The 27284-nt window shown below is 39.6% G+C and overlaps 2 protein-coding genes across 6 annotated transcripts in view; both read right to left on the reverse strand.

The window, feature by feature from the left end:
* The window catches only part of LOC133268458 (secretory phospholipase A2 receptor-like), a 36313-nt gene extending 34509 nt beyond the window's left edge, over positions 1 to 1804 (reverse strand). For both annotated transcript variants that reach the window (XM_061451609.1, XM_061451598.1), the window contains exon 1: positions 1650 to 1804. In XM_061451609.1, coding sequence (XP_061307593.1) covers positions 1650 to 1752 — 103 coding nt within the window. In that variant the 5' untranslated portion in view covers positions 1753 to 1804. The remainder of the gene's footprint in view (positions 1 to 1649) is intronic.
* A 7203-nt stretch (positions 1805 to 9007) lies between these two features.
* The window catches only part of ITGB6 (integrin subunit beta 6), a 46364-nt gene continuing 28087 nt past the window's right edge, over positions 9008 to 27284 (reverse strand). For all 4 annotated transcript variants that reach the window (XM_061451628.1, XM_061451636.1, XM_061451619.1 and 1 more), the window contains 8 exons: positions 27025 to 27114; positions 21994 to 22128; positions 21361 to 21778; positions 20178 to 20400; positions 17330 to 17427; positions 12586 to 12705; positions 10992 to 11158; positions 9008 to 9820 (listed from right to left, as the gene is read on the reverse strand). In XM_061451628.1, coding sequence (XP_061307612.1) covers positions 9719 to 9820; positions 10992 to 11158; positions 12586 to 12705; positions 17330 to 17427; positions 20178 to 20400; positions 21361 to 21778; positions 21994 to 22128; positions 27025 to 27114 — 1353 coding nt within the window. In that variant the 3' untranslated portion in view covers positions 9008 to 9718. The remainder of the gene's footprint in view (positions 9821 to 10991; positions 11159 to 12585; positions 12706 to 17329; positions 17428 to 20177; positions 20401 to 21360; positions 21779 to 21993; positions 22129 to 27024; positions 27115 to 27284) is intronic.

The following is a 27284-nucleotide window of genomic DNA, read 5'->3' on the forward strand; positions in this document are numbered from 1 at the left end:
GTTGTGCAGTTTGTGCTGGTTTCATCTTCTTATCCAACCCAATCCTCCATGGGCAATGCAGGTGTCTCTATCTACATGTCCAGAAAGGGTTTCTGTCTCTCATGTCTTTCACACAGCAGTCTTTTCTTGGTTAGCCAAGAAAATACTGTTCATTTGCTAGTTAAGTGGAAGCTGTGATGTTGTTAGCACCAGTAAACATTGATTAATGAGGTTAATTCACCATGATACTGGGATTCACACTTGAATAAACTTCTTATGCAAACTCCCAATCTACCTCTGCCTCAACACCATATACCAACTTCCATGCAGCAGCTTCCTGGGGGTAGAAGGAGCAACACCATCAACCCGAAGATGAAGGATTCTCAACCTTTGAATGCCTTTGTAAGGCTCTTAAGAGTTGCAGGAACTGCTGAGAAAAGATAAGGGTCTTACACACTCTACACAAGTAATTCCACTGGATGATATCTGTGAATAATACATGGTTCCCTTCTGCACCCTAGAGCAACTTATGCCAAGAACGGCCAGACCGTGACATTTGAGCCACACAGCCCCCTTCCAAATGTGGTTTCTGCTCCCCAACTGGAAGATGCAATTAGCAAGAGAGCCATCCTGGCCCAAGGACTGCCAGATAACTGCCAGCTCAAGGGAGAAGTAAGACATGAGAGACGGCAGGTTCAATGGCAGCTCCATGGGCCCCAGCTCAGTCCTCTCAAGTGGGGCAGTGAGACAACTGGAACAGCTCCCAGCCTTCAGAACACCTCCAAAGCTTCCCTTCTTTCAGCTTATGAAGCTACGTCATCCGTTTTACAGGCGCTCTCACTAAAGGGTTTTGTTACAAAGCCACTGGGGCTGGGAGGATCCTGTGCCCAAAGTCTTGCATATAAAGAGCTGTCAATGGCTTTATAAACTTTCAAGCCCCAGAGGACCCAAGGAGAAAAAGACAGCTTATACTTTAGAAATTGAGAGGGTGGAGAAACACTGTCAGTTGGAAACAGCCAGCTTCTCCTACACCCAGGTTCTTCCATAAACCAACAAGGTGACAAGAAACAAACTCGCAGAAGTGAAGCATCAAGCTCACACGAAGCCATAGATGAAGAGCTAATAGCAGACCAGTCCCTCCAAGTTCCTGTTTACTTAGGTTCAACACAGTGAATAAATGGCTGTAGCAAAACTAGGAGACCAAGATATGTTCATTTCCTTCCTCCTCACGTCCCACTTCCTTCCCCCTCAAAAGGCAGTGAGGACTGCTTATGTGGCAATTGAGAAAATAACTGGAATTTATTGGAAAGGGTAAAAAAAGGTCACCTCTATTGCCTCTAAGTGCAAAGAAACCAACGGGCAGTGGAATAGCGAGGGCTTCCAGGCCCTTTCACCTCAGGACGGACTGACACCTTCACCCTACCCAACCCCTCTTAGCCGGGGTCGGGCGGACCCCAGCAGGAGTTTCCCCCCGCCCTGACGCCTCCTGGCCGCCCACTGCACCAAAGCCCGCAGGCTTCCCCACAGCTGCAAGCGCGGAAACGAGGGACGGGGCTGAGAGGCGTCCGGCAAGCGAACGGCTCAGCCCGGGGCCGCTGCACGACCAATGCCGCCCCCCGACCCGCCGCACCGCCCCCCTTCCCCGGGCCGGCGCCGGAGCCGTCACTCACTCCGAAGGGGGGGCACCTCGTCCCGGCGGAGGGCAGCGGAGCCCCGCGCCGTGCCGCCGAGCAGCAGGCAGCACGCCAGGAGCTGCAGCCGCACGCCCCACATCGCCGCGGCACTGCGCCCACCCGCTCCCGCTCCGCTCCACCGCACCGGCCCTGCCGAGCCCTGCCCCGGGGAGGGCAGAGGAGCGATCCCACCCTGCGGCGCCCCGCGGCGCGGAGGAGGGGCTGCCCGGCCCGGGCCTGGGGTAGGCCCGCGGGCTTCCCTCGTGCTGCTGCGGGAGGGGCTGCGGGGGGTGAGGTCGCTGCAGTCGCGCCGGTGCCGCGTGTCCCGCGTCCCGCGTGTCCCGCGTCCTTTTTCCCCGGGAAGAGGGAACGCCGCCGGAGACGGGCCGGCCGGAGGGGGAAGCGCCGCTCATGCAGCTCGGGCCGCTTGCCCAAATCAGGGTTGTGGATTCATGCAGACAAAAAGCTCTGTATTAATCTTATTTTCCATCCGAAAACACTTTATCATGTCTATGCTCCAGGTACTTTTATCCTAAAAAGGAACCGAGAAATACCCAGAGACACTGGAGGTGGGAGATCATCAATAGCACAGGCCATGTTTGCAGGTTTTCTGCGCTGTCCCTGAGCAGCCTCACTTCTAAACACCCCACTTGGGTGACTTGGGTTTTTAGCTGGGTCAGCTTGTCAGCTCGAAATCACTACATTTTGGAATGGGGAAAAATGACTGCCTTCTTCCATTTTGTTAGGCTCTTCAATAGAATATTCGAGGGAGCTGCCCCACTTGGGTTGAGTTTGAGTCTTTCGGAAGCTATGGATAGCAGAGGGAAACTTGAAAGCAGAACTTTTAAAGATAGAGCAGTTTTACTGGAATCAGCAGGCCAGTTTGGTTTTAATCTGCATAAGCATGTTTCTGCATGGTTCTTTGTAGCAGGCAAGTATACAAATGTATTCATAAATGTACAAAAATAAACGTACAGTGTTGGAGCATAATTGAACTGAGCCTCTGTTCCCCCATGTCCATCTCAATCATAACACAAGGATGGAAACAGAAACCTCTGGGCTTAGGCAGAGTTTCTCACTGGTAGTTTAGTAGAAGGAATTGAGAAGCAAGTGAAGCCAAACACTTGGAAAGAAGCAGGTAAGTAGGAGGGTTTCTCCAAACAGGTTAACAGACGATAAAAATGTCTGGCAGAGAACAAACAGCAGGAAACTGCTGAACAAGCTGTTCGAGCAGTGACCTGGCTCTGCAAGACAGAAGGGTTGTAACTCCACAGGAACTGCAGTGTTCCTCTCAGGAAAGCTGCAGCTTTCGGAGAATTTCCGATTCTGAGAGAGAAGCTTGTAAATGGCCATTTATGAAGATCTGGCCACTCAGAACTGTCTACAGCTCTTCAAGAGTATTTGGCCACTGCTTTGAGTCGTGAGCTTCAGCAAAGAGCTCTGCTGCTCCAGAGCCCCCTCTTGGGTCACGCTGAGATCACGCTGTGTTTGTGATCCCGTATTTGAAAGTGAAGGTGCCAGTGAGCTGCTCCTGACCTCCGATGGGTTTTTCTGCTTAACTCAGTAAGATCAAAGTAAGCACATTCTGATTCCCAATAATGAACATATCAACAATGTTTTTTTAAATATTTTACCAAATGCAAAGGAGCATTTATTAATTCTGAGTGGTTTTTCTTAGCTATTCAGATGAATCTCTTTGACTAAACAGGTTTTTACTGTCTAGAATCTGTCCTAGTCTTTCTAAACCGGTAAATCCTTTCTAGCTGCATTTATACCGGCCTGGGTATTTATAGCTAAGCTATCCCTACTTAATTACCATAGTAAGACATCTTTGCTGGCATAGTGACTTGTAAAACCAACACGGTTGACAACATTTTCTGAAGAAAACTTGATGACATAGTTTATATTATTTTACACATCAAACTGTGTAACTTTCCAATTGTATTTGTTTGTTTGTTTTACCTGCTTTTCTTCAAAGCACTTGCTGTAGTGATTTGGCTCCTTTATTTCATTTTCTGTCTGGAACCCACTTTTTGTAAATACTTTTCTCTTAATTTCTCTGTTGATGATCCATTCTTTCTTTTTGTGTATACTTGGGCCCATATATATATATGTGCACTTGTCTGAGCTGATCTGTCGTTCTATTTAGGTACTCTACACAGCCATTCAACACTCTCCTGTCTGCTTAGACAGTAACTCAGCAGAAGTGGGGCTTGAGCATAGCCTTAAGCTCTGTTATTTACTAAAAGACCAAGAACTACAATTTAGGAAGGATAGACAACCTCTTAACATCAACCTCGTTGGGAAAACCAAAAGGAAACAAAACCCCCAAAACCAACAAACTTGTCTGGATGTAAGGATATATGCTTGCACAAATTCTAAGGCATAATGTGTACCTGGTGCTGATATGACTTTACAAGTTGGGAGTAGGTGTGCCTTTGCACGTTGTGCACTCCCCCTCAGAAGAGCTGATCTGTTTTTTTAGCTGTGTGTTTACATTTAGAAACCCTGCAGGTAATGGAAACATTTACTGTGCTCATTAGAGAATATACAGAGAAACCCAAAGCAATTTTACTTTCCTTTAACAGTTTCTTCTCGGAATAATTTTTGCATTAGGTACATTTTATTGACTACAAAGTAAGGTTTAGACATTTATTTGTTATCTTTCTGTTTTGTGGTAAATCAGATACACAGTCAGTCTCATATCTGAGGATTTAAGAGCTGGGATTTAAGAAAGTTTGGAAGCCAGAGCTCCCATTGCCTTCATGGTGGTAGAATGTGTCTTTGTTACTTATATAATTATATTTTTATACTATGTCCACACTTGCACATATGGGTAGGCAGCAGGGAACCACTTGTTAAAATTTCTACTCTCTTCTCTGAATTTTATGCTGGTAAGACAATAGAAAAAGCAAAAACATTTTCTAACCAGTGGGAATGACTTGCCACCAATGCTATTAAACCATTCAGGCCAGGTATCTTGGCCTTTGGTATAGAGAAAACCAATAAAATTCCCAGGTTTTGTTGTTTTATTTTTCTTTTTCCCTTTTTTAATCTGTTCTTCATATAATAAATAACCTAAAATAGAAGCAACTGGGAGTTTATTATGCGGTAATTATACCATATAGGTCTGGTTTTTCATGTCAGCTGAGAATTCTAGAGAAAGCAAGTTTTAACCTCTCACTTAAGAAGATGGACAGGAGGTACAATCTGACTTTGAACTAGAGTTGTTAACATTGTAGCCTGAAGTTGGTGGTAAACACTTTTCCAAACACAGGTAACATTCAACTGCTAAACAGCAAATAGAAATTTCCTGTTCCTTCATGCAAAAAGACCTTGGGTTTATTTACACTCCTACCTATTCTAAATGTGGAAACAGTAATGAAAAAAATTACTGTTGAGAAAAGTTCCCTGTGGAGAAATGGCTTTTTAAAAAGATACATCATACCTCGAGAACTTCATCCACCTGAATACAGAAATGTCTTAAAACTGTTTTAAATTGTCTATTTTGATCAAAAATTAAAAAAAAAGTAAAAAACACGATTTAAAATATTTAAAATTTAAAAAAACTAAGACTGAATTTTTAAAAATAAATAGTTTTATACTAAAACTGTAGCATAAATAGGACAAAGAAGGGACAGCTTGCAATGAAAATCAGGTTTTGGTTCTTTCTTGCATTGGCATAGTTATTGGCAGAAGAGAGAGGCTGAGCTATCTTCAAGAAACAAAATTGTCATCTACCAAGGCCTTTGAAAAGCCAAAGCCTTTACAGTTATGTACAATACCTGTCATTATTGTGCTTTTTTATCTCTCTGTCAATATTAGCTGATACATGTGTATGTCAGTGAAAACACAGAAGTTTCTAAGCATGAACCATTCCTGAAACCAAACAAAAACCACCAAAAAAGTACAGACTTTTCAGGCTAGCATACATTCTAAATTACTTGCCATGAGTATACATTATGCAATTGTTTCAGTTTTTACAATCCACTGTGAAATGCAAGAGAATGATTTTACTGTTTGCCTGGAGAATACAATGAAGTTTAAGTACAGTTCTGTCAGGAGTGCAGAGGAATGTTCTCTTTATCAGAGGAAATTAGCAGACATCAAAATACATGACTTTTCATTAGAGGAAAAAAAAAAAGGAATTGAAGAGATTAAAGAGAAAATATGCATTTTGCTGTGTAGTTCCAAAAATATATTACGGCTGTTAAACTTGAGGAATGGATGGATATTTAGCTTTAAGCAAGTTACACAATTTAGGGATCACTCTATAAAAGAATGCCATATGTAATCAATCAGAATTCCAGAAATAGGTTGCTTACAGCATTCATTCATTAACTCATTTCCTTAAAAAGTAAAAAGATCAAAAATAGAAGAAAATCCAGATGTGAAATCTCATGTGCTGTCTTAAAAAAGCAGGGGGAGGAGTTATAAGGTCTAAGGTATGCCAAAGCACGATATATTTGCTAAGAGGCATCAAATCTTGTGAAAACAATGATAAAGACACATGCCAAAACGAAAAATGAAGAAAGAACAATAAAATACATTTAAAAAGGCATTTGACTTTACAATCTTTATTCAAGGTTAGATAGCTCCTTTTTTACAGAAAAAAAGCTGGAGCATTTACCTGTTTCTTTCAGATAGACTACGATAAAAATTGTCTCTTTTTTTACTTTTAGATTGTGTGTGATAAGTTTTATGGGGCAATAACTCCCTTGTGCCTATTGCAAACCAAACTTGAACTCCTTTATAAAGGCAGACAAGACATGGAGGGTATTGCACTTGACATCCAAGTCGTGTATCCCAGGCTCCATGCCCGCTAATTATATTACAAAACAAAGTTAAATGCAATCTGGACACATACAATACAGGTTAATATGCGACTTTTATAAATTAAATGAAAAATGATCCATTTGACATGTATTACTGAAATTACCATTCTACAGGGTGTAAAAGATACACAAATACCATGAAATTGCTTATGATTATTTTATTCAGTTTAACTCTTCAGTGAATAAAAGTATTACTATTAAAAAATGTTTTGGCCACTCTCAAGGTCCAGCCTCAGGACAAAACAATGTTCATGAAATCAGCAGACTCACTCACCACACACAAACCCGTTCATCGTTTGGTGGAGGGAAAAAATAAAGAAGGTGAACTTTGGTACAAATGCTACAAGATAAAAGCAATATAGTCAATAAAAATAAGATGAACACCACTCTTGTTTTTAGGGTGAATGCCAAGTAGGGTCTTGAAAGTTCTTGAGATCTGAGGGTTTAGTAAAATTTTATTATCTAAATTATTGCTGTTAAAAGGATGGCTCATATACATGAGCCTACTTCTTTAATATCCCTCAATAACAGAGACCTTCCTCACCAAGCCCTTCTCTCTTCTGATGAATTCTTTGAAGGTGCACTGACCATTCATTGTACAGGCAGTCACAGCAGTGAAATCTCAAAACATACTGCCTGATTTCTGTACATTTTTGATATTTTGCTAGAAGGAGTAATTGAACTGTAAACATTGTCTGCATACCAAGTTGGAACTTTGCTCATGATGAGAAGGTGCAATTGATGGGAAGAGAGTGGGTAGCTTTGTGAAATGAAACCTCTTCTAGGATCAGGGAATGTAGACCAGCAAGTGTTTGATATGAAATGCGGGCACCAGTTTGTTAATAATGTTTGAATACTGAAATGCATTTCAATATTGAAATGAGTGACCTACAGAAGAAGGACTTTCAACCCTAATATTGAGTAGCAGAATCAGCCTTCTCAGAAACAGAACTTAAAAGGTATTTAATAAACAGTATAGCTTTTTGTTACTTTAAAAGTAATAAAAATATTGTAATTTCTTTCAGAGAAGGTTTGTTATTTGTTAACTTCTACTTGAAAAACAAAAGAGTAACAGATTACATGAACTAAATCCAGATTTCCCTAGTCCCTTAGGCAATGGTGACCCAATTGGAATCCAAGACAAAATTCAGGGTCCACTTTTGCCTCCTGTCAGTTTATCCATGTGCCAGGAAAACAGGATTTGGTCCCACATGTAACTTGCGCTGACATCTGTGGGAGTTTAGTGGTTGCAAGGGCTGCAGATGCAAGCCTTTGTCCATGCACAGTTTCCACTATGAGATACGTAGAAATACTGAAGGGTACAGATGTGAACCTGTAACTAATCTGTTCCAGTTTAATGACAGCCATCATTTCCTTCACACTGCAATAATTTTGTATTTAATATGTGGTTATAGTATCACCTTCTTTCCAAAGGCATCTGATACTGTTTATCTTTGCACAGAAATATATACTATCGGTTCTAATCCACTAATAGACAGTATTAACCAGTTTGTTTAAACAAAAAAATCTTTGTAAACCAAAATTAATAGTTTCACTGAAACTAGATCCTCATCTGTAGCCATTGACTCAGTAGGCTTTGGATCAGGCCCTAAAACAGGCGTGGGTGAGAGCTAGCTAATATATCAGTCTCACATCCAGGAACTGTAGAGGATATAGAGACTGAAGTTGCACAGACTTTGTAAATATTTATTACAAAATGGACATCAAGTTTTTTAGTTCAAATATATGATTTACTATAGGGAATGTACATAAGTTTGTGACTGTGTCAATGTACCTTTGATGTCTAAGAAGTCTTCTTTTGTAAGTACATTCATATGTACATTTTGACTGTCTGTTCCAGAGTACTAAAAATGCAGATGAAAAGTGGTATTAAAAAGTAAAGTACATATTGTTAGTTTAAAATAGCCCAATAATGTAATTTTTCATGCCAGCATGTTTGCTGATTTTGTTGTTGTTTTTTTTTTTCCCCCCTGGTTCTATGCATGATAACAGCATTACAATTTAAGAATTTATGGCAAGTCAGGAGTAACTAGCTACAACTGAGATTTAAAAAGCTCATTATTGTCTTGGAAATGAATATGAAGTGGCATCCATAGATCTGTTTGTTACTCAGTTTGGAAAAAAAACAGAAAATGGCCCAAAAAAAGCTGAATACATTATTTCACACATGAATAAATGGTTTGAGTGCTGGGCATTGAAAGAACCTCACAATTTTGGTTATATCAACAAAAGATTACTGTCTTTGTGTGTGATACTGAGTCTTTGTGTGTGATCTTTTCCCGCATCTAAAGGGCTTCTGCAACTGTTCATGTAATGGTCCAGCATGCAAGGTTTATTTTGAGTGCCTAAAGGGTGAAATGGAGTTCTGATAATCCTCTGGTTTAAAGTTTCTTTACCAGGGTCTCTAATCTACAATTGTTTCTCTTTTGCTCTGGATCCTCTCTACTGGAATTTAAAGGAAAGAAAGAAAGAAAAAAAAATTAAAAAGAAAAAGCAGTTTATGTCTGGAACAGGAAACAACTCTGCAAGTGAATGAGGGCTTGATTTAACTTTCCCTGAGAAAACCGCAGGGACTGGCTTCTTAAAGAACATCAAACAGCAACAAGGACAAGGAAAGAGGGAAACACAGCAAGAAAGAAGAATTAGAGAGATGTTTCTGTATACCTTAGGTGCACAGAAGATGGGTAATAATACTACTTGTTTCTGATGAAAGACTACTGGGTCACACAAGTGCTATGAGGAACCTCTAACCTCAGTAGTTTAAGCTGCATTCCTGAAAAAATTATCTTCTAAAATTTAATCCAGCCCACCAAATAGACTGGTACAAATACATTCCTTAATACAAATATATGGGATTGGAATTCAGTATACAGCTCATTGTATATACCTAATTTCACAAAATAGGCTATACAATATACATATTATGATTTTAAATCCTCGCTATTAATGAAAAAAATAAAAATATTTGTGATGCTATTTTGGTTTTTTTAAGATTGAGGGCTTTAATATTAAAGTTGGTGTGGTTTTTTTAATATTTCTAACTTTTACCATTCATATGTTATCTATAGTTTTGCCAACACAAGACAGATTTTCTCTGACAAAATGGTTATACCACTGTAATGTGTAAACAAACATCACCTAATCAGCTGAGAAGAAACAAGTGGTTTTAGATTTCCTTCCAGTAAAACTAAGTTTGTAGTGTTGGAGGTGCTAACAGGAATCTGCAGCCATGGCCCCTTTTTGCTTTTCTTGATTCTTGTAAGTTACGTTCTTAAAAGTGGTTGTTGAGCCTCTGTACAGTGGATTTGTTTCCTAAAAAAAAAAAAAGAAGCAAACACAAACAGAAGAAAGGGAGTCAGGCAATGTTTAACTCATTTTGTCATAGCTTCAGCTGCAAGCAAAAGTAGCTGCATACCGTTGCCTTGAGTGTCACTCTGCAGTAAAGGGATCATTTTGGTCCATGATTCCTGACCCAGCGTTACAGTGCAGTTTGTACATGCACCAGATAGTATCACTCTGCTTCCCGATGTGCAGAAGATGATTTGTATGCTACTTTGTGAGAAACTCCGGCCAGAGACCTGCCTGGCCCAGCAATGTACTTCCAACAGCGGGCAAATCAGGCTGCCAAGGAAAAGCTGACACACATTTCACAAATCTCCAGGGTCAGAGGGGCTGTCTTCCCCTTATGGATTTGTCTGTAGACATTTTGAATCCATGCAAACTTTTATCATCCAGAATATCTTTGGAAGCAAATGGTATGCCCTAAGCACGTATTGTGTAATAATGCCTTTTGACGTCTTTGGAGCTTGGTATCTCACTAATATGAGAAAGCCAGCATACCACTTGTCCTTCTGACACCCACCAAAAATGCTTACTCAACATACTTTTTTCCAAAGAACCTCAGAAGTCTTAAAGATTTTGCAAAGAACAAAAAAGCCAACGGCAGAAAGGAAAGAAGAAAAGGGAACATGTGGTAAAAGCTTGCATTAAGCACCCACAAGCTATAGATAGGAAATATGGCCTGAATTTTTTTGTTCTTTTACCTGCATTTTGGACAGCCTACATTCATTGCTGCTCTGTGTAAGTCAGCTTACATTATTACACAGGGGTCACCAGTAATGTCTCTTTCCTAAAATGGGCTCTGTTTCTAGGAAGAGGGGTACACCTCTGATAATCACATAGGCAGTGAATAACTTTGCTAAGATTACTCAAAGTTAAGGTACTAATTAAAAAAAGAACTAATAGAAAATGTTATCTACATGCTTTGACATGTGGAAGGAATTAAACCAGGTGATCAAATTCTAGCTATTTTTCATACCTAAAAAAATCCTAATTGCACTTTATGGAATACTGTATGCAGTGAAAAGCTACAAGTAAAATCTATCAATGTAAAAGAACAAAACCAAGACAGATGATTTTAAAGGCTGTTGTGCACCATGCAACTAAATTAAAGAATCTTGTATAAAATTCATTCATAACATACTGTTTGCCATTTAACGTTTGATTTTTCCACTTCAAACTTGGCCACCTCTTTTCGGTCCTGAACTGACACCAGTAGTTTCCATGTACAAAGTAAAACAATGCCAATGAGAAGGATAGCAAGGATGACACCCACCATTATCACTGGAATATTTGGAAGCTGTGGGCAATCTGTGGAAACAAAAACAATTATGACTGTGGATATCTAATCAATAAATTCTAGGCAATCAAAAACAGCCAAGAGGCATGCTGGGCTTTTCATTTACTGAGAACTGTGCATGCCTTTTACTTCAAGTCCATGTTGTTTTTCTCCTGTTAGCTGCTAAACTGGCTAAGTGTGAAACTGGCTGAAAAATACTGCATTAAAATGTTACAAAAATTAATTGCTAACTTCTTCCCCTGGTAGTTTACTGTGTCAGTTAACAGCTGCTGGATAGAGCTTTTCTGGAGGCCTTATCTCAGTTCACGTTTGCACACATTGCAGCCACCACAGCGCAGTAGCTTCAAGGCCCAGGAGCTGAACAGCATATGACTACACAGCTGGTTATTGTAGAGTGATGGGAGGGCCACTACACAGGGTTTAATGAGCTGGGTCTCCCTTAAGATATTTATTTCACTTTTTCTTTTATTCAGATCTACATAAAATGCATAGTAAATGTATTTAATAAAGAGAAAAATCTTACTCTTAAATTCTTGACTCTTAGGGGTGTAGTTTACAAAGGGATGTGCTTCTTTAGTACTAGCTTTGTTATAACTGTCTTTGGTTTTGTGTAGGTTACAGTTCCAGCAGAACACTCTTATGGTGGAAGCTGCTTTTATCTGTGCAGTGAGATCACTTTTATTCTAACATGTATGCTAGACAAAGGCTTCAGAAAGGGTTAAAAAATCAGTGCCATTTGTGCTAACAGAACAAGGCTACAAATCTGCTTTCTCTAAAACTAAAAAACATTTAACCCTGAGACACTGGGTGTGTCAAAACAAGCAAACAAACAGAAGTATTTTTATTGCCTGGAAACTAAAGTGTTTGGCAGATGAAAAGCAGTGTCTGTGTTCTTTTCTGTCCTACATAATTAGAAGCTTTAATGAAACATCAGTAGTGAAGTAGCAGCAAATAAAGTAGCAATAAAATGAAAGGATATAAAGAGATCTGTTGAATATCAGTTATGTAAAATATTCAAAACTTAATGGTACTGGAACAATAAAGGTAATTATAAATGTGTTCATCAGGTATACCCACTTAGATTGTCTTGGATATTTGTCCATTTTCGAAATATATGTAATTTCAAAGTGACTTATAGTTTTCTCATATAATGCAAAAGACATTTGGTATTATCATCTTTGATTTACACAAGGATTTAGAAAAAATAACTTACTCTTGCAGCCCAGGGATCATTCTGACAATCTTTCATTAAAGGCCAAGTATTTATTTTACTAGTGCATGAAACAAGTACTTGAGGAGGTGGTCTTCTAGCTGGGCAGAAGTGAGCTATAAACACAAGGAAGTTCAGTGCTGCTTAAAAATGCTCAGCTTCTAGATAGCTCACCTTGCCTGCATTTTAAATTCGATTTATGTAGAAAAAGCAATATTCACCGCTTACCTTTCTGTTCTATGCTATGAATGATTGTCCTTCCCTGTTCATCCACAGCCAGTAGAAATGTGGTTATACATTCATTTTCCCCCTGCAAAGAGCAGGGAATGGATTTATCCTCTGAATAATCTGCAGAGGGAAGGAGAGAAAGTCATTGTTCAAATCAGATGAAATTTAACATGTAATAACAAAAGAGACTGCTGGCATTGTGTTTGTCACAGCCTCATCTGTGGATGGTAAAGAGTGAAGGATGAAAGCAGAAATAACCTCAGAATTTCTACAAAATTTAACAACCTTTCTTTTAACCCAAGCTTTGTTTTGTTTCCAGTTTTCCACTTCTATCTTCAAAGAGCAGATTCAGGTGTTGTCAATCTGCACTGACCACATAGTGTACTGTGAATTTCAATGAATTGGAAGTGCTTCCAAGATGCTTTACCACCAGCTGTATAGGAAATGTAATAGTCCCCAGTTACAGGACAAAGTAAACAGTATGTTCTCTTTGGTTTACAGCTACTCTTACCATGTCTAGATTATGTTTCAGAAGTAGACATACATACAGCAATGGATAATGTTAAAAGGGCTGCATTTATTTCTTCCACAGTAGCCCTCCCAAAGATTAGCGTGTCCAGCACTGTCACAATGGTAAATATAGATTAATAACAGAAACTGTGATTCTAGGATCTTTGTAATGTGATTCTGAGGGAAGCAGATAAAAAGTGATCTGAGATGACACTCTGGCCCCATTTATTTGTCTCTCAATTTCATGCAGATCTGCACAAAAAAAAAATCTATATATTTTATTTTTTTTTTCCATATAATTTCTAACCAGGAAGCCTTTTCTGCTGAGAAAACTTCATCCACAGGGAACAGAGAGGCAGGAGGAAGCTGGCTCTAAGAGACAATGTAAGGCAAATGATTGAAAATCGAGACTGCAGGTCCAGAGCCAGAAATACCGTAATTTGAAGCCTAACAATTACATAGTATTTTTATAGAGCAAAACATCTGACCTCACAATACCTTTGGGGCTGAAGACTTACTATATTTCCGTATAACCCACTATTTTTACAGCACTGGAAATCTAGGTATGCTTTTCAATACATTTTTTAGAAAATCTTCTTAGGTGTTGTTTTTAGAGGTAAGAAAAAAAACAGTAAATTTCTCAAGCATTTCCTTAAAAATAGTTGTCACTTTCCATTATTTCTTAGCCATTTAAAACTCTTTCTAAACTTTCATAAGCAACTGTGCTGAAAATCTTAAGTTCTCAAAATTAGTAATGAAATACAAAGCAGGAATCAGACAGGATATGGATTTTTAAAAGTGCTTAAAAAAGTGCTTTTAAAAAAGTGCTCACTTTTCTTTCTGGTGTTTTTGTCTATATTGCTTATTGTCAGAAAGTCTGGTCTTACAGACAGCACTGCTGAACACCATACAAAATATGAAAGTATAAATAGGGGACTGCCCTAGAGACCTTTTCTCTGCTTGTTATAAAAAGATAATCACATCTGGGTAGATTTTAATGGAAACATGCTAATGATTTGTGATACTCTTGTACTTAACCTGTTGCCTGTCCTGAGTGGCAGAGCAATGTGTTGTCTATCAAGGTGACAGACAGACAAGACTTGCTGATTTAACAAGATTTGGTTTTGTTAGAAGAGCCACAAACTGCAGACTGAGTGTGCTGATTTAATAGCACTCATTACTAGTCACAACTCCAGTAATGCTGTCACAAGTTTTGCAATATTGGTTGTTTCCCAATTCTTTCAAGCAAGAACATCCAGAGAATATTAGCTTGCTCAAAAAAAAAAAAAAAAGGAAAAGGATAGTTGTTAGCTGTCCTGAAGGCAGAGACAAACTTGCAGGCATATTCCAAATATCATCCAAAAGGCAGTAACTGCAAATATATTAGTTATATCTAAATTGTAACTTTTAATTTCAGACCAAGGGGAGAAGAAATCTGATCGTGTGCAAGGATGAAGAAATTAAAGCAAAGATGCCAGTTCAAGCCATTCAAAATGCTGCTTACGCTTAGTATTTTCATTTCTCTGATGTTATTTTTAGGATGAAGGATCACTAAGAGAGACTATTGCATACATGATTTTCAGTTCATCAGCACTAAAATTTGCCTAGGTAGGTAAACTGCTGTAATTTGCACCTGTGTAATTTTCTGCATTCTGCAGTAAACCATCATACTTCTCCCACTTCTGCCTGCAACCTAATTCCATTAATTTCAGTGGTATTTAAAATCACTGGAAGAATAATTGTGTAAGAGTGGTAAGCTGGAGCTCCAAGGTGCTATTTCTTAGCAGATACTTAGATAAAAGATTCAACAACAACCAAAAATTGACTGCAAATTTAAATGTCATTATACCCTTTCTTATTTGTCCTTTGCTCAACAAAATGCTGTTTTTGAACAGCTTCATGTCACTTTGAGTCAGAACAACAGAGCAGTGCTGACACAGGGATTTATTCAGGCTCTAGCATCCAGTTTGTTGCTGTACTGGGAATTTTTGTGGTGTCAACACTCTAGGGTAGGAAAAACTCAGTTTCTCTGAGGAAAGTGTAAGAGTCCATACTGGGCTTGTGGCAGAAGCAGCCTGGTGCCCTGTGGCTGGGGTGGTGGCAGGAGCCACTTTAGTAATCGGTTCTTCCTGGGTAGCAAGTAGAGCAACAGGGGCTCCTCTTACACCCATCTGGCAAAGGAGGATTATCCCTATTTAATATTCAAATCTTAAAAATGGCTGAAAATAAAGACTCAAAAGTGATGCCTGCTGTGGAGATAAGCCCAGTAAATGTGAACCCATCAGCACCTCTGGAGTTGCTGTACCATCCTGTGTCCTACTGGATCCCCAGGCAGGCTCAGAGGCTAAAACATGCATTCCCATGAAAAAGGAAAATGCAAAGCCTACGCTTTTTTTATTGCTCCACATTTCCAGTCATTGGGTTGCGACATACGCATGCAAAAGAGAAAGCAAATCTTTAAAGTGCTAATATTTTATTTAACCTTGAGCTATTTCTAGTTTTCAAAAAGCCTTGAAGCATTAAAGAAACTGAAATATAAACCAGAAAGCAGCAGTATGCTACTGGATGAAGCTGCTCAATAATCTGTCTGAAATATGTGGTGGGCTAGTTATACCACTTTCAAAATCCTTTTTTTTTTTGTTTAGGTAAAACAATTTTGATTTCGGGATAAGTGCTTTACTATTATTCTGAAAACTAATTTTTTTACCTTTCGGGACTTCTTAATGAGGCAACCTTTCTGCCAAATCCTCTGAGCTATTACACAAGCATTTAAGATGAAACAGAGTTTGCAACAGCCTCTTCATTTGTTTTGGGGGGGGTTTTGAGGGGTTAGGATGGGAACAGTTACCCAGCCCTCACTACAGCAGTTGCTGTAACTGCTGCAAATAAATCTTAAATCTAAAGTGGTAACTAACAGTCCCAATCAGCGAAGCACAGGACTTGCGAAAAAGGAAATAAGCAGGAACAGGAGATGGTGTTGTCATGCTCATATTCCTGTGACCTCTGTGTATGTGAACAGAGCCACGTAAGCAACTGTTTCTGCTCTTGATTATTATTCATTATATTTGAAAGTAGAATATATTATATATTCCTAGCCACAAATATATGCCATCTGGCAACAACAACCCGAAAACTTTACTAAATAGTGCTTATATGCTTTTGAAGCTTGCAAGGACAATTTTATGTTTATAAACAAATATTGATGTCTAGGAAGGCAAAGCATGATAATAATTTTAATAAAACCACAACATTACAATTAGTTTTCATTAAGGCAACATTTGCAACTTTTGAGCTCTGCATTATGGAGTAATGACATCAAAACCAAAAGGCAGATCTTTGTTGAACATCAGTGAAATTTATGCATGCATGCATGCATACATGCAGCTCTGAATGGGCTTCCAACAGTTTGTAGGCACAAACCTTAGATGTGCATACAGCATTCTGCATTGTCATCCTAGTTCTTACATATGTCTTACTTAATGCTTATCCACATCTGTGATGTGGATAGATTGTAGCTATGTCCTGCTTCACCTAACAATTGCATTTTACCATGCGATAGAGACCAGAATTGCCATTAGAATAAGTACAGACTGCCTACTGAACAGGCAAGTCCCTTCCGCTACAGTAAAGAAAAAGATGCACTATTTCAGTTAAAGTTTGGTGGGGTTTTGGTTGTGGTTTTTTTCTTTTACTTTTTTTTTCTTTTCCTGAGAGCAATATTTTATTCAAGGTTAATTCTTACTCCACAAATTCCAATTGATGGAAGGCAGTTTTGAATTAAAGCAAACAACTGAAAGATGTGCTTAGTCTCTGGAATACTAGAAAAGTCTTTGCCACAGGTTAAAGGGCTGTGTCTAGTTGCCAGCTGTAATTAAGAGTCTGCATAAGGACTGGAGCCAGGTTTTGCATTCGTATGATAAAAAAAGCCACACTGGAGCTCCTGGTACAGGCATGATATAAACTGAGGGGCCTTCATTAGCCACTGATTTATTAAATCCTATGCTTTTTACATAAACTGCTTAGAAAGCAGGCATGATCCAATGAGTTAACCGGGAAGGATAATACCAGCCGTGGTCTGTATTTCCTACTTACCACAGAACTGTAGAAAAGCAGCAATTGCCTCATAAGCCTTAATACAATTCCATGGCAGAACAACGAGGCTACTTTCTGCTACTGAAAGTGGAAACTATCACTAATCACACACACACAGAAAAGGAAGACTGAGTGTACAAACCCTTTGTGGTGCTGACAGTTGCATCAACCAATTTGCATTTTTCACTGCATTCTCCCGGTGACTTGTCATCGGAAGCCAAGTGACATTCCACACAACTCCTGTATAAAATAATTCAGTAGCTCATCAATCTCTGCCTGTCACAAAGCAACAATACAAAAGCCTGAGCGTATGCATCTGCATTTTAAAAGGAAGCTAAACAAAAGGTCTTGTACTATGGATACTGTAGTTCTCAGAAATATGATAGGTATTGCCACCAACACCCCCCCCCCCCCCCCCAAATAAAGGTATTGTGGATAAGCTCTTTCTTGTCCTCTTTTCTCTCCCAGCTAATTAGCTACCAGACAGAACCCCAGGCAACATTATTCATGTCGGTCTATCAAAGACATGGAGTTACTCACACATAACATTCATTTTCAAAAAGAAATATTCTGAACTACGCTTACGCTAAATACCAGCCAAAGGAATGTCTATTGGATGAACAATATCTGAAATAGACTTCAGAGAGATCAAGCTGGGGCACCTACTATAATTCTTCCTTTGCTGAAACTCTGTTGAATAATGTATTAAAACACTATTCAGGTATCTCAGCAGATGTCTCTTGAATGCAATTATTTGTCTCAGGAATTATTTACTTAGATCCTAATTATAATAATGCAATTTACTGTAAAATTGTTTACTTTATTTAATGGTGAAATGACTGCAATAGTCTTTCAAAACACAGAATCTAAACCAATTCCTTTAGAAATCATTGAAAATCTTCCCAGAAATTCAGTGAGGATTTTAATAAATCCAGAGTTTATTCATGGAAAAAGAAAACAGTGAAATATTCATATATGAAAATTTCTGATGCAAAATGTATCTTGCTGATTCTTTACAAACAACTTCAGCTCAACTGATGGGCTGAGACTCTGAGAAGCAGCCTGAAGGACTGATTGCGAAAAGAAAAAAGAGAAAAGAGAAGAAAAGAGAAGAAAAGAGAAGAAAAGAGAAGAAAAGAGAAGAAAAGAGAAGAAAAGAGAAGAAAAGAGAAGAAAAGAGAAGAAAAGAGAAGAAAAGAAAAGAAAAGAAAAGAAAAGAAAAGAAAAGAAAAGAAAAGAAAAGAAAAGAAAAGAAAAGAAAAGAAAAGAAAAGAAAAGAAAAGAAAAGAAAAGAAAGAAAAGAAAAGAAAAGAAAGAAAAGGAGGAACTGCAACAAAACATCCCCAAAACCCTTGGCCATCTCCTGTTGCACTGAGTTACATATATCCATGGGAATATGCTGAGACTGCAGAGATTATCTTCACAAGATGCAGATGACCTTACCACTCACTCTGGAGATGGCCAAATAGTAAAAGCGAGCAGGTAATGAGATAGCCTCTATCTCATGGAGAAAAATTCAGTGTTGTTGGTGTTTTTGTCATATTTGCCATGTTTCTCATACAACCACTCTTTTCCTCAGCTGCCTAGCCATTGATCTCCATCCCCTCTGACCTGGTCTTTCAGCTTTCTCAGTTACCCTACTCAGGTATTCCCAATGTTTTCTCTCTTTTGACTTTCCTTGCCTTGTATTTCAGCAAGGAAAAACACTGAAACAGAGAGAAAAGATCTAACACTGCATACAATATACATGTTTAAATAGGCTAATGTAATGCCCATTGTGTAACTTTATATTTCTTATTCTCTGCCAAATTGGGCAGAAGAAAGCAGCAGCATTATCCCTCATGTTTAGAGTAGTTGCATGCAGAATTTCTCTTTATTTAAAGCTTTGAACAAACCTATAGGCTCACTTTTGTGGGTCAAATTCAGCACTAATATAAGTGGCAATTTAATCACATGCCATAGAAGAGTTTCTCATCTCAGATACAGGGTTGGCTGCAACAGCAAACATGCGAAAAACACTGGTGGAGAGTGGCTGTGGAAGAGAAATGAGCTTCAACTGAGTAAGTAGACATGACATCGTCATGAAACATTAATGCAACTTAAACTGACTTGGCACTCAGCAAGCAAAAATAGGGGCATTAATAACGCGTTCTGTGGAGCCTGATTTGTCTTCTAGCTTAAATTTCTACTAAAACCTGCTTATTTTGGGCTGACTTTAGCCCTGCAAGAGTTCACAAAATACAAGCATAAGCATGGGTTTACTTTGAGTGGTCAGCTTTATGTCACACATATTTTTGGTTGCTTTTCCTATCATGCACTGTAGCATACACCATGCATCACAGCAGGAAAGTTACATAAATTTTGTATGCTCAGTGAACAGAAGACACTTGACCGTTTACAATCAATTTATCATCAAATTATATATGACATACAGCTACCCACTGATTTCATCCCCAGACTGCAACCTAATTTATCATAGTTGGGCCTCTTTGATTCACCCAAGTTAACTGAATTTGGACTATGAATTTCACATGTATAAAGCCTGAGCAGGCAGTGTGACCTTATTCATAGGCATGAGAGCAGTAATACAAATGCCATTTTTTTCTGCGAGTCCTCATTTTTGCTGTATCAGCAATACTGAGATGATTTCAATCTGTACTGTGAACTGGAAGGAGATTCATCTGGTTTTATCTGATGTTATCACATAAAGTCACCATTCTGGTTAATTGGACAGCCAGGGACAGCAGTGGAAGCGTGATGCTTTACTTCTGCTGCTTGAAGAGGATTAAATCGTATTCCAGAAAGCTCTTTTACAAGAGCAATACCAATAAATGGTAGATGTACAAGTCATGACTATGCCTCTCAAAGGGCAAAAAAGCTCTTGGCTTCTGGTCTGTAAATCCAGTTTACAGTAGTGACAGTAAGCACACTGCTGAGGCAGCATAGGAAAGAGACACCTGGATGATACAAACATAAAACTAGCACATTACCGCCTGGAACTGCAAGGGTCACCGCAGAGAGGACATTTTTCACAAGTCTGGCCTGAAGCTCCTGGATGGGTGCAAGCACAAGACCCACAGACACATTCGCCTCTCCCATTGCACAATGTCCCATCCTCAGCAATGCAGGCTCTGGTGTCGGTTGTGCAATTACAGTATTCACCAGTCCATCCACTGTGGCACATGCATTCCCCACAGTCACAGTCACCATTACCTGGAAAAAACATTTATTATACTTCAGATCAGTTTCTTAGTATGAATCTGAATGATAGCCTTTGAAATTGTTCTCCTTAATAGCAGATATTTTCCCCTCTCCAACTCTTCTCACTCTTAAACGTCTTTCTTCTTCCCACAGCATTTGCAGTGTTAAGCCAGAGGATCAAATTTTCACTTAGACTGGCTGTAAGCCAAATGCAGCTCCATTCTCTTCACTGGAGTCCTCCACACAGATCGTATCTCCCAACAGTAAACAACCTAATCAGTAAATCCTCTTTCATTTATAGCAGCAGAATTTCAGCCTATCTGTTCAGCACTCTTGTTGCTGGTTCCTGACAGTTTAACTATTCCCATTGTTTTAGTAGAATCACTTCTGATTTATAATGGCATAGCCCAGGAAAACAATTATAAAAACAAATTCTCAAATTCTGATTATATCCTACTAACAAGGACACTAAGGCAAACCAAGAATAATAGAGGTTACTGGGTTAAAATTCTAAAAATATCAGAATTATCCTAAAAAGTGATTAAGATTAATCAATTAATATTGCTATGCTTTGATAATGATGTCGGAGTGAAATTGTACACTGTCAATACACTTACCTAATGTCATGTATGTATGTCAGATGTATGTCAATATACTCACCTAAACTTTCTTGGAGCTACAATCATCAATAGCCATTAAAAGTCTGATTGAGTGTGATGGTAGCCAATATGGCCCAGTAAAGCCATACCAATTAGACTAGCTATGGAGTGGTTAAAGGTGTCTCATTTTTAAATTTGAAAACAGAGTTAAAAATTGCTTCTTAAGATCACTCAGAAATGGTAAAGTACACTTTATGCAGCATTGAGTGCAAGTGCAGATATGATGCAAATGCAGATTCACAAGCTCACAGCTAAGAGCTAGACAATAAAACTCTAAAATGCAGACATGAAAAATACCATCAAGGGACCATACCTGCACACTGGAGCCCTCTGTGTCTCACACATGAGAAGTCATCGCATTCACAGCGTGGCCCGTACACCTTTCCATACAGGGAGAGGTGGCAGACACACTGCCCGCAGTAGCAGTCACCTCTCCCGCTGCAGGAGCTCTGCTCTGCTGAGCCCTTGCAGGAGCTGGTGTTGAGGGAGCTCTCGTCACATTCACAGTGTGGCCCCACGTACCCTGGGCTGCAGACGCACACCCCGCACTCAAACGATCCTTTCCCGTTGTTGCATTTTGGGCTGTTCATCTCAGCCTTTGCCTGACAGCTACAGCCGCACTGGGGATCAATCTCCATTTCCAGCATGTCACTGAGCCCCACTGGTTTTATCACAATATGCCTTCTGTTTTTTTCACAAGAGGAGAGACTTACAGTCATGTTGAAAGAGACCTGGAAGAGAAGATGGTGTCTGTTTGGAGCTGCAGCACACGTAGCTCTGCAGGGTACTCTGGAAGCACATGCAGAGGACAGAACAGGAGGGTCACAGATACCACCTACTTTTCTGTAACTTTTTCAGAGGAAGATTTCTTAAAGAGCTACCTCTCTGCCTTGGTGTCTTACCTTCTCTGGGCTTCAAGTCTTTTGAGAATTTGTGCTTTACTTACTGTGTCTCCCACTTTTACATGAGAACATTTCCTCTGATGTGGAAAAAAGGTCCCATTGTTACAGATGGCTGTGAAAGAGAGATTGAGACCTTCTGTCTCTCCCAGGATCTCCAGCTCCACCTCGGACCTCAGCTCCTTAAAGGAAAAAGGTGTGAGAAGAATGGAGCAATAACACTGCCAAGAGCACTACTGCTCCATGTCTGTGGAAGATAGACTGTAACTTACCCTGACTTACACAGGTAAATCTGTGGATTTGGCACTTTATTTACAGAACTTCTCTAGTGCAAAAAAAATGGGGAATGAACAAAACCAGTGCTGACAGAACCAGCTTTCAGTGGGAAGCAATGGTGGTATCAGTTTAATATCCACTATCACGGGGCTTATTTCCTGCCCTTGCAGGAGAATAAATTCAATGTTTTATTAAATCATCTTTCATTATTAAGTGCTCTGCTGGCTGATACAGGTTTTCCTTCAGCTCTGGTCTTACTGAGGAAAGGATTTGTCTCCCTGATTGCATTGCTAGGACTGGGCTTTTCCTGATTAGCTAGCCTATGTCAATATTGCTCCCTCTTTATCTCTTCTGGTAGAATTTCCTGGCAGGCTGTTACACAAAGACAGGCAGGGTAGAAGAGGAGGAGCCGCACTATGTTAAGAAGAACCTTGGATGTATAAAAGTCAACTATGGTGATTGCAGAAGTCCTGTTGAATGCCTGTGAGTCAAGATCAGAGAGGTTGTTTCCAAGGGGAATCTTACAGTAGGCATTTGCTGCTGACCTCCAAACCAAGGTGATAAGGCCAATGAAGCAATATTTGGGTCACTTGAGCAAGCGTCAGATCAGCAGAACCTGGTTCTTATGGGTGACTTCAGCCACCCAAACATTTGCTGGAAGAACAATACAGCAGCTCACATGTCATCCATCAAGTTCCTGGAATACACAGAGAACTGCTTCCTCATACAAATGTTAGATGTACCAACAGGAATGAGGCACTGCTGGACTTGCTACTAACGAACAGAGAAAACCTGCATTGTAATGTCTCAGTGATAATATTGGCTGCAGTGATCAAAATATTGTGGAGTTTGGGATCTGGCTGAACCTGCTGAAGGCTACTACTAAGAGCAAACTTTAGCTCATTCAGAGCTCAGCTGGGAGGGATTCCATGGGAAGTTCGTATGGAGTATAGAGGAGCTAGTGAGTGCTGGGACATTTTCAAGACTGCTCTCAAAGCACAAACCCAGTTCATCACCTTTAAAGATAAGGGAAGTAGGTGGAGCAAGAGACGTGCTTGGCTTAACTGCAAGCTTCTGAGTCTGCTCAAAACCAAAAGAGAAGTGTACCGGAGATGGAAAAGCAGACAATTAACCATTGAGAACTGTAAAGGCATTGTCAGGGTGTGAAGTTAGAAAAGCAAAATCTCAGCTCTGATTGAAACTGGACAGAGATGCCAAAAACTACAAGAAAGGGTTCTTCAGGAGCTATACATTGAGACGGTCCAGAGAAGGACCACAAAGATGATCAAAGGACTGGGAAGCCTTCTGCATGAGGAAAGGCTGAGAGAACCGGGTTTGTTTAGCCTTGAGAAAAGAAGGCTCAAGGGAGACCTTATCATCATGTTCCAGTATTTAAAGGGTAGCTACAAAGAAGATGAAGAATTCCTGTTTTACAAGGAGTCACGGGGAAAGGACAGGAGGTGATAGGTACAGGCTTATCCCAAGGAGATTTTGATTGGACACAAGAGAAAAATTTTTCACAATGAGACCAATCAGCCATTGGAATAATCTCACCAGAGAAGTGGTGAATTCCCCAATGTTGGATGCTTTCAAGATTCAGCTGGATGGGATGCTGGGCCATCTTGTCTAGACTGTTTCCCTTCCAACCTGGTATTCTGTGACTGTATGAATCAAACCTTACAATCTCTTTCACAGCAGTGCAGGCTCTGAGCTCAGTTTTGCCTTAGTGCGGGGCCTCCATGAGCTAGCCCAATGTTTCCTGGACCAGAGCCAGAGTTGAGTGGCATGGTGAGCTCCCACAGCCAGGAGGCTTGCTCCCTTCCTTTCTTCTGATGAAAATTCCTGCCTCACGAGCTCTTGGTGGTATTTCAAGTTGTATTCAAAAATGTTTTCATTTCTTAAATCAATCTGTCCAATCAAACTTTCATTTCTTAAGTGAAAATCTTACTTCCTGAACTCTCTCATACCAAGTTTTTATATTCAGCTATCTAAAATATTATATAGCAATTTTGCTTACACAGCTTAACCTTAATCCGAGCCTATAGCACACCGTGGGGAAATTCCCTATGACTTCACTAGGCTGTGGATCCAGCAAGTGGAATCTTTTCAAAAGTACCTTAGCAATTGCTGAGAAAAAGTCTCACTGGCTTGGCTCATACAGCTTAACTGCTTTACAAAATACCCCCATGAAGAGCTTGCTGACCTTCCTTCAGTGAGTCATTCTAGTCAAGGCATCAGGATGATTCACTGGAATAAAAGTCTGGTGTGGTAAAACAAACTAAAAGTAGAATAGGTCTAAACCTGCACGGATGACAACACCCTGTCCTATGTATGTGTTCTGGCTTCCCTGGAAATTTTTCTTAGGGTTGTCTTTGGTGGTAACGTCTTTTCATTTGGAAAGCCTTGTCAGTAAACCAAAGCAAGACACAGTCATGCAAGACACAGTGCTCTTTCCAGCACACAGCCAAAGCAGTAGAACTGTGCCCTGGGCATCTGGTTGGTAATATTGGTAGCTCTGGATATGTCCAATTTTGCCTTTGCATTTGTTTTAGAGTTAGGTGCTTATGCTGCTACTGAAACAGTTTGCAATAGCTGGGCTCTCACAAAAGAACCAAATACTGCAAACCTCTAGGTAAAACTGTGGATGCTGGTATGTGCTAATGTTGCTGGAAGTATCACCAAACAATCCCTCCTCTTCCAGCAGCAAAACTACAAGGCTCAAATAGAAAGCAACTGTGAGAGAAAATTAAATGCTCCTGAACACCAAGTCTTTGAATAATTATGTTCATTGAGTAACACGTTGAATTCTGGGGTCTGTACTGGGCCATTTGAATATGCCTTATTGTTGTGGGAGGTCAAACTACACATCTTACATCATGAAAATAAACACATAAACTGTGACAAACTCAAGTTTATTAGATCTTAATATATGTGAGGACTTCTAATGGTGTTTTAAATTTACTAAGCTGCCTGGCCATAGTTTGGGGACAAACTGCGGACAGTTTAGTGAGCTTTAAGCCATACACAGAGAAACATTTGTGGTTCAAAAGAATTTCTGAATGAAACAACAGATGAAGCAGTGTTACAAACTTGTGTCCGTGTGTTACCTGTCCTTTTTTAACATGCTGTGTTTCTTTGGTCTAATCTTCTTGTAAGTTAAAGGACAAGCACTGAAAAAAGAAGAGTGGATTTTTTTTCTGAAATTTTAAAATCCTGGAATGACTTCAATCAAATGGCCTGATATCTGTCACAATGCATTCTAGCGCACAGCTCTGCATTGCAAAGCTATGCAGAATTCAATGTTAAACAAAGCAGGCAGAAATGTGCTTACAGAAGAAAATGAATCATACTTGGAAAGAACACAAGATCTCCTTGTAACAAATATTTTGACAGCTCAGACTTTCTTAACTTGCTTACTTCCTCCTCTGAAGCTTTTAGATAGCAGCACATGGTGAATGGCATTAGCAAACCTTGTGTTTGTACAGCCAGCAAAGACTTGAAAGCACTTTCAAAGTGTTAAAAGATTTAGCCTAGCTCTCTACTCTTGGGGGGCAAATAGTTGTTTATTCCTTTCTTGTGAGTAAAGAAACAGAGACACCAGGCATTGAATTACACTGCTGAGAGTATCATGGAAAGACTGACAAAAATGGAATTATGCCTTCTGCTTTGCATGTGATTTTTAACCATAGGTCTGCCTTCCCCCTTTCCAGTCCCAGTCCCCAGAAATTCAGATGTCTCAACTTATGCCAAATAAGGTGGCTTTCAGTGTGTCCTGCTTGGAACATTTTAAATCATGAATCAATAAGATTTTTAACCTTTAAGTGTAATAAAATGGTGTCCGGGAAATTTTGAGTGTGACATGTTGCTACTGTCACTTTATACATGTGCGGGATTTTATGAACCTATGAGCAACTCTGGCACATAGTCCAGACATGCTGTACCTGAACGAGGACACGACTCATGGCCCAAAGGCAGGAGCACTGTTCTGCAGCTTCCTTCCTGCTGCTATGGGATCAGAGAAAGCACTGAGTGCAGAGCACCTACCAAACCCAGCTGAAACCGGGACTGAACAAAACAACCTGAGCTGTACCAAGGTCATCACTGATCCATATCAGCATATATGTGAATTAAAATATCTGTGGGAATACGTGTAAAACTGTCAAAAAAACTTCCCCTGACAGAAGAGAACCAGGCAGCCAGGATGCGTTTTACAAACAAAACTCTGAAGAGCAGCATTGTGTTTATGTTCCTGTCATCCTTACATTTCTTGCTATTATCTAAACAAACCCATTTCAGCTCCTGCATTCTGCTTTTAAAAAACCTCAGAACAGCCTCACAGGGGCAGCATCAAGTTGCTAAAGCAGAGAAGAGCACTGAGCAGAAGATAGTGCTTTTTTTCCCCAGATATTCCTGCAGACCAATCGTGCATCTGCTCTGTTGACATCTGCTGATGGAAAGAAGGTTAAGTCTCTATTGAGATATAAAACTAAATACCTATGTTAAAGAAGGCTTAAAAGTAATTTTGAAATACAGGACTATGAAGAAGGCAAGAGAGATGAGACACTGATGTGAATTTAGCGTTCCACCAGGACTAAGGAATTATTGGGAAGGTTATTGGGATTTTGTTTCTGTGCTCTTAAAATTCAGAGTGAACAAAACTGTTTAAGATCAGCACCTAAGCATAAAAAATTATGCTCTTGGAATCAGTGCATAGGAAGAATCAGACGCTTGTTTTTACCAAATTGCAATCTAATTTTGAGAATACAGACATGCAGGATGAAAACACATTATAACCATCTTACCTGATATGCAGCAACGATCAACTGGAGAATATTTCCAGAATCCTTCTGTAATTGTCCAACAGTAGCTCCAGGAATAAGCTTTGCATAGTTCTGAAAATACAAGAAAGAATTTAAAGCAAAAAAAGAGACTAGGTGACAAGAAACTACTATCTGAAAAAACAGAACCAAAACAAGCAACAAAATATATTGAAGCCAACTAAAATAAACAATAGTGAAGTTTTTGGTGTTTTCAAGGACCCTTGCAGGCTCAGTAACACATG

This window comes from Pezoporus flaviventris, unplaced genomic scaffold, assembly GCF_033815535.1.
Source record: "Pezoporus flaviventris isolate CSIRO_AGI_PZ_B2104156 unplaced genomic scaffold, CSIRO_AGI_Pfla_v1 ptg000001l, whole genome shotgun sequence".
Classification (NCBI taxonomy): Eukaryota; Metazoa; Chordata; class Aves; order Psittaciformes; family Psittacidae; genus Pezoporus; species Pezoporus flaviventris.